General features: G+C 52.6%; 1 protein-coding gene and 1 long non-coding RNA gene across 2 annotated transcripts in view; both read right to left on the bottom strand.

The window, feature by feature from the left end:
* Positions 1-2,833: 2,833 nt before the first annotated feature.
* rragca (Ras-related GTP binding Ca) overlaps positions 2,834-7,758 on the bottom strand; it is a 10,817-nt gene continuing 5,892 nt past the window's right edge. The window contains exons 5-7 of the mRNA XM_030358855.1: positions 5,848-5,990; positions 4,184-4,332; positions 2,834-3,802 (exon numbers count right to left, since the gene is read on the bottom strand). Coding sequence (XP_030214715.1) covers positions 3,648-3,802; positions 4,184-4,332; positions 5,848-5,990 — 447 coding nt within the window. The 3' untranslated portion in view covers positions 2,834-3,647. The remainder of the gene's footprint in view (positions 3,803-4,183; positions 4,333-5,847; positions 5,991-7,758) is intronic.
* The window catches only part of LOC115545564 (uncharacterized), a 2,232-nt gene continuing 960 nt past the window's right edge, over positions 6,487-7,758 (bottom strand). Inside the window, exon 2 of the long non-coding RNA XR_003977125.1 lies at positions 6,487-7,758. This exon is cut by the window's right edge and continues 685 nt beyond it. This is a non-coding gene — a long non-coding RNA (uncharacterized LOC115545564).

The raw sequence follows: 7,758 nt of genomic DNA, 5'->3' as shown, positions 1-7,758 counted from the left end.
ACAGGTTTGGACCTGTCTCCTTGTCTCCTTAAAGTCGCAACACGCTGAAGCCTTCCAATAATCACAGGAACACAACCAGAAAAACTTAAAATATTCATTTATTTCACACAGTATATCGTCGTAACCGATCAATCAACCAATCAATCAACCGATCAGTCTGTCAGGGTCGGAGGGCTCCACGCAAGACCGCGCTGAGAGGCTGTCCCTTTACCCTTAGTCTCCCACACCGTCCCTTTACCCTTAGTCTCACACACCGTCCCTTTACCCTTAGTCTCACACACCGTCCCTTTACCCTTAGTCTCACACACCGTCCCTTTACCCTTAGTCTCACACACCGTCCCTTTACCCTTAGTCTCACACACCGTCCCTTTACCCTTAGTCTCACACACCGTCCCTTTACCCTTAGTCTCACACACCGTCCCTTTACCCTTAGACTCACACACCGTCCCTTTACCCTTAGTCTCACACACCGTCCCTTTACCCTTAGACTCACACACCGTCCCTTTACCCTTAGTCTCACACACCGTCCCTTTACCCTTAGTCTCACACACCGTCCCCTTTACCCTTACGCCTCGTGCCCACTGCCTCCGTCCGTTGACTGATCCCCATTGACTTTGAATGGGGACGGACGCGCAATGCATTGTGTATCCATACGCTGAAGGCTCCGTCAAAAAGTTGAAAAATGTTCAACTTTTTCGGCAGCGACGGAGCCGTCATCCAATCAGCGTTTGCAAATTTTAGCACTGTGACACTACTCAGGCTCTGACGACCCCGGAAAGCTCCGCCATCCGTCAGCCAAGCCTTCCGACGTCCTTTGACTGACGGTGCAGTGGGCACGAGGCGTAAGTCTCACACACCGTCCCTTTACCCTTACTCATACACCGCGGCCTCTACGGATTCTGTTTTTTGATTAGGACATTTCCAAACCTTATGAGATGACCCAGAAAAACTTGGGGGAAATGTTGTTTGAATTCTAAAAATGCTTAGGAAAGGTGCCTCGATGCATCCTTTAACCCTCCTGCAGCATAGGTTAATTCTGACCAATCTTCACGAAAGGAAAGGCGATATTCCCTTCCTTTATGGCTGCAATATTTAAAGGGCAACTTCACCCATTTCCATTAAGCTTTGTATCGTTAGAAACCCACTCATATTTTTGAATGGTCATGCATCATTCCCTTATTTTCTGGAGACACTGGAGAGATCCGTATCGATCTCCAACACTTCCTGTTTAAGATGACGCAATATGACGATTTTTGCGTAGAAGTAAATACTAAGTGTGGGGAGGATTCTCGTAAGACTACAAGCACGAGGGGGTGGGACCCGCTGATCCAGATCAGCAGGAGTGGCCAGCGAAGCAGCGCATCGTGGTGCATGGTGGGAGTTGTCTTCAGTCCACAAGCGCCAAAAAGTCACTTTCTGCCTTTTCTCGGTCAAGACGGCACCAAATTAGAATTTTATTTTATTATTCGACTACACATAGGACCCAATTTCAATACATATTCATTCATCCACCGGTGAAATGCTCCATTAAAGCAACAGGCCACCGGCGAAGTTTACCGACTCTACGCGAAGACGCATGAGAGACGCGCTAAAGCAGAAGAGGACAAGAAAAGATAATTGAGTTGAGTTAACCAAACATTATGGAGAAGAGGCACAGAAGCTAAAGAATTCATAAAATCCCAACTTCATTATAGTCATTTTCATAGCCCATAATTAACACTATAAGTAAACTAAAATGCCAACTTCAAATTGAAGAAATCAGTTCATTTCAAGAAGGCAGTCAATTTCAGCATCAACATAAGTTTAGCCTATTTTTTTTCACATGTGAATTGGGATTCAAGTGGTCTTAATTATTCCCGTTGGCCAAGTCTTCAAGTGATTCTCACTGTTGGCGACAACCTTATTGAAATCAATACGCAATTAACGCATGGATCCAAAGAGCGCTTGTTGTAGTCCAACTTCGGAAAACTGTAGTTCTACGCTAGAGACGCAATACTCGCCGTCGCGTAATGACGTCGGTTAGGAAAAGCAGAATCGTATTCATTTGAGACAGTGCCGTCGTTTCCTATGTTCGAAAGGAAGCACATTTTCATCTCTCCGTGACCCAACGACGTTTTCCACAAAGATTAAAGAAAGGAGGCATAAAGGTTAGGCGATTTGATTTTCCAAATTGGGCCCACCCTTTACCCTAAGTCTCACACGTCTCCAAAGACCGCCGCTTTAGGTCCAGTCTCCATGACGACCGCCCCTTTAGGTCCAGTCTCCATGACGACCGCCCCTTTAGGTCCAGTCTCCATGAAGACCGTCCCTTTAGGTCCAGTCGCCATGACGACCGGCTCACACAACCTCGGGAAACGAGGAACAGTTCGGGAGCGAAATCCAGAATCTGGTCTTAAAAAAAATAAGTCCTCCTCCTTCTCCTGGTCGGTCTCCTCTCCCTTAACCTCCTCCTCCTCCTCCTCCTCCTCCTCAACCTCCTCCTCCTCCCCCTTAACCTCCTCCTCCTCCCCCTTAACCTCCTCCTCCCCCTTAACCTCCTCCTCCTCCCCCTTAACCTCCTCCTCCTCCTCCTCCTCCCCCTTAACCTCCTCCTCCCCCTTAACCTCCTCCTCCTCCCCCTTAACCTCCTCCTCCTCCTCCTCCTCCCCCTTTACCTCCGACGCGACATTCAGCTCTGCATCACAAGTCTCCGTTAGGTTACCACGGGGATGTCGTTCAACGCCGCGTCAGGATTGGTTGAGATCAAGAGCTTGGATTAGACAGAGTGGGCAGAACAAGACTCCTCCTCCTCCAGAGGTCGGGGGTCATCTCTCAGGACCATCACCACATTACAGATGTTATCACCTTCAGCCTTTATTGTTCGCTGTTTCAGAAAGTGGAATGAGGTTAACTATAGATCTATAGATATAGATCTATAAAAGTGATGTTTTAGTTATAATAGAGTGGGAATATGATGGGATGTCACCATGGCAACATCATGATGCAGCGCTCATTTTCATAAACAGTAGGACCCATGGACTGGACTGAACAGTGCACACACACACACACACACACACACACACACACACACACACACACACACACACACACACACACACACACACACACACACACACACACACACACACACACACACACACACTCCCTTTTCCCTGTGAGCAGCCCCCCTGAGGTCAGGCAGTGTTCAGGGGGCCGTGGTCCCCATGCAGGCCCCCCCCCCCCCCCCCCCCCCCGCCCTCCTGAGAACAGCACGCCACACTAGCATGTTAGCATATCCGCTATTAAAGGTCCCAGCAGCAGCAGCAGCTAATGGCGGCTCCCCCAGCGCCCCGGTTACCGTCGGCACGCCGTCTCTGGATGTCCGTCTTGCTCCATGTCGCCCCCCCCCCCCCCCAAAAAAACCCTGACCCTCCCCGACCCCCAGCACGGTCAGATCGGCCATCGCTGACCCACTGCTGACCCCCAGGCGCCGGGCCCCCCAGTCCACCCGCCCGCGCCCCCGGAGCCCGGACAGGGCCCCCCCCCCCAGAGTACAGGGGCCCCCCCCCAGAGTACACAGGGCTTTGTTTGGGTCTCCGTCCCAGTCCTGCTCCGTCTGGTCCCTGAGGGGGGCTGTGGGCGGCGTGGGGGGGCTGCGGGGGCGGGGTCTAGACAGTGTTGCGCGGCGTGCCGTTGAGAGCGACGGTCTTGCTGCAGGGGGCGGTGGCCGGGGGAGGGGCCGAGGAGCGCTGCGCGGCCACGCCCACCTCGAACACCTCGTGGATGGCCTTCCGGAAGCAGTGGAAGTTGTAGTCGATGAGGCCTGGGGGGGGGGCACAGGTTACAGACGGACCTCTCAGGGGTCAGCAACAACACAAAGGAGGGCTGAGGTTGGACTCACCTTTGGGGGGGGCTAGCCTTTGACCTCCACGAGGGGGGCTGACCTTTGACCTCCACAGTGGGGGACTTACCTCTGACCTCCAAAACTGACGGCTCACCTTTGACCTCGACCAAGGAGGGCTGACCTTTCACCTCAACCAAGGAGGGCTGACCTTTGACCTCCACCGTGGGGGGGGGGGCTCACATTTGACCTCGAACGTCCCTTTTGGTATGGTCGATGCCCTTTGACCTCCACGAGGGGGGGCTCACCTTTGATCTCGCCCGGGGAGGGCTGACCTTTGACCTCCACGAGGGGGGGGCTCACCTTTGCGCTCGAAGCTCTCTTCTCGCAGGATGCAGACGAGCGCCAGGAACTTGGTGACCTCCTTGAGGTAGAGCACCGTGGTGTTGTTCAGCTTGATGATGGCCATGGACTCCTTATCGTACGCACTGCCGCTGCCATCCTCCTTCAGCCTGCAGACAGAGACACAACATCAAACGACAACATCCCACTACCTGGAGACAGAGAGAGACAACATCTAGCCACCAGGAGATAGAGAGAGAGACAACATCTAACTACCAGGAGATAGAGAGAGAGACAACATCTAACTACCAGGAGATAGAGAGAGAGACAACATCTAACTACCAGGAGATAGAGAGAGAGACAACCTCTAACTACCTGGAGACAGAGAGAGACAACATCTAACTACCTGGAGACAGAGAGAGACAACATCTAACTACAGGGAGACAGAGAGAGAGACAACCTCTAACTACCTGGAGACAGAGAGAGACAACATCTAACTACCTGGAGACAGAGAGAGACAACATCTAACTACCTGGAGACACCAGAGAGACAACATCTAACTACCTGGAGACACCAGAGAGACAACATCTAACTACCTGGAGACAGAGAGAGACAACATCTAACTACCTGGAGACAGAGAGAGACAACATCTAACTACCTGGAGACACCAGAGAGAGACAACATCTAACTACCTGGAGACAGAGAGAGAGACAACATCTAACTACCAGGAGATAGAGAGCGACAACATCTAACTACCTGGAGACAGAGAGAGACAACATCTAACTACCTGGAGACAGAGAGAGACAACATCTAACTACCTGGAGACAGAGAGAGACAACATCTAACTACCTGGAGACAGAGAGACAACATCTAACTACCTGTGGAGACAGAGAGAGACAACATCTAACTACCTGGAGACACCAGAGAGAGACAACATCTAACTACCTGGAGACAGAGAGAGACAACATCTAACTACCTGGAGACAGAGAGAGACAACATCTAACTACCTGGAGACAGAGAGACAACATCTAACTACCTGGAGACCCAGAGAGAGACAACATCTAACTACCTGGAGACAGAGAGACAACATCTAACTACCAGGAGATAGAGAGAGAGAAAACCTCTAACTACCTGGAGACAGAGAGAGACAACATCTAACTACCTGTGGAGACAACAGAGAGAGACAACATCTAACTACCTGGAGACACCAGAGAGAGACAACATCTAACTACCTGGAGACAGAGGGAGACAACATCTAACTACCGTCCTCCTAAAGACTGGAGAGCAGAGAGACAGCCTCGAACCAGCTTGTGAAATGTGTCACGAGTTCATAAGAGGAAAAGGTCAGAGTGAACCAGTTCAGCAGACACTGGAGCTGCAGCCATGCTTACATGGCACAGACACGTGAAGACTGTGTCAGCGCTACAGGAGGACCCAGCGGGTCGGTTTAATCTGCATGATGTTCCCCAGCGTTCCCCCTCCTCCTCCTCTCCCTCCCCCCATCCACCACCACCTCCTCCTCCTCCTCCTCCTCCTCCCTCCTCCTCCTCCTCCCTCCTCCTCCTCCTCCTCCTCCTCCTCTCCCTCCTTCCCTCCCTCCCACCCTCCACCTCCTCCTCCTCCTCTCCCTCCTCCCCCCTCCTCCCCCTCCTCCTCAGTGTCTGAAGGAGGTGCAGGACACTGACCCGTAGATGCAGGACACATCGATGACCACGTCGATCATGTCACAGCAGAGCTCGTAGGACTGCATGTCCACCGGGGAGCTGTCGGTGGCGATGTAGATCTTACTGACCACGTCAAACAGGAAGGCCTTCTCGATCCCCGAGTTCTGCACACACAAACACACACACACACACACACACTTAAATACAGGGATTAATCCTGTCAAATTAAACGATTGAACTCCTAGTTTAGCAAAGTGATGAACTGTTAAAATGAGGAGACCAGCACCTCCTCGATGTATCCAAGCTGTTAAAGACCTTGTTGCTCTCACTTACGGGTGGTAAACCTACACCTTGTAAAGTTGTTTATTCTAGATTCTTAATTGATGGTCTCCGTGACGACCAGGTTGTTGAGGACAGAGGGCCTCCAAGGCCGGACTTCAACCGCCTGCCCTGCCCGTACAGCGTGGACCCAAGAGCCACACACGGAGCCTCCCGTTTAGACCCCTCTAATGGTTCAGTCCCCCTGTCCTCTAATGGTTCAGTCCCCCTGTCCTCTAATGGTTCAGTCCCCCTGTCCTCTAATGGTTCAGTCCGCCTGTCCTCTAATGGTTCAGTCCCCCTGTCCTCTAATGGTTCAGTCCCCCTGTCCTCTAATAGTTAAGTCCCACTGTCCTCTAATGGTTAAGTCCCCCTGTCCTCTAATGGTTCAGTCCCCCTGTCCTCTAATGGTTCAGTCCCCCTGTCCTCTAATGGTTCAGTCCCCCTGTCCTCTAACGGTTCAGTCCCCCTGTCCTCTAACGGTTCAGTCCCCCTGTCCTCTAACGGTTCAGTCCCCCTGTCCTCTAACGGTTCAGTCCCCCTGTCCTCTAACGGTTCAGTCCCCCTGTCCTCTAACGGTTCAGTCCCCCTGTCCTCTAACGGTTCAGTCCGCCTGTCCTCTAACGGTTCAGTCCCCCGGTCCTCTAATGGTTCAGTCCCCCGGTCCTCTAATGGTTCAGTCCCCCTGTCCTCTAATGGTTCAGTTCCCCGGTCCTCTAATGGTTCAGTCCCCCTGTCCTCCAATGGTTCAGTCCCCCGGTCCTCTAATGGTTCAGTCCCCCTGTCCTCTAATGGTTCAGTTCCCCGGTCCTCTAATGGTTCAGTCCGTGTTCCAGACTCCAGAGTGTGCTGACTGGGAGCAGGCTGCTCTGTTTGGGCCTGCTGCCAGCAGGACTTGTCATCATTCATTATTGAGCAGCCTTGGGTCAGGGCGTCCTGCGTACATCATCTAAGGAACCAGCAGGGGGAACCTCTAAACAGAGCTTCAGAGAGCTCTCAGAGAGCGGGGGGACCTCTAAACAGAGCTTCAGAGAGCTCTCAGAGAGCGGGGGGACCTCTAAACAGAGCCTCAGAGAGCGGGAGGACCTCTAAACAGAGCCTCAGAGAGCAGGGGGAACCTCTAAACAGAGCTTCAGAGAGCTCTCAGAGAGCGGGAGGACCTCTAAACAGAGCTTCAGAGAGCTCTCAGAGAGCGGGGGGACCTCTAAACAGAGCCTCAGAGAGCTCTCAGAGAGTGGGGGAACCTCTAAACAGAGCTTCAGAGAGCTCTCAGAGAGCGGGGGGACCTCTAAACAGAGCCTCAGAGAGCTCTCAGAGAGTGGGGGAACCTCTAAACAGAGCTTCAGAGAGCTCTCAGAGAGCGGGGGGACCTCTAAACAGAGCTTCAGAGAGCAGGGGGAACCTCTAAACAGAGCTTCAGAGAGCAGGGGGAACCTCTAAACAGAGCTTCAGAGAGCTCTCAGAGAGCGGGGGGACCTCTAAACAGAGCCTCAGAGAGCGGGAGGACCTCTAAACAGAGCCTCAGAGAGCGGGGGGTCCTCTAAACAGAGCTTCAGAGAGCTCTCAGAGAGTGGGGGGACCTCTAAACAGAGCCTCAGAGAGCGGGGGGTCCTC

Source organism: Gadus morhua, chromosome 6 (assembly GCF_902167405.1).
Source record: "Gadus morhua chromosome 6, gadMor3.0, whole genome shotgun sequence".
Classification (NCBI taxonomy): domain Eukaryota; kingdom Metazoa; phylum Chordata; class Actinopteri; order Gadiformes; family Gadidae; genus Gadus; species Gadus morhua.
Note: the sequence above shows the minus strand (reverse complement) of the source record. Positions and strands in the feature narration are given on the sequence as shown.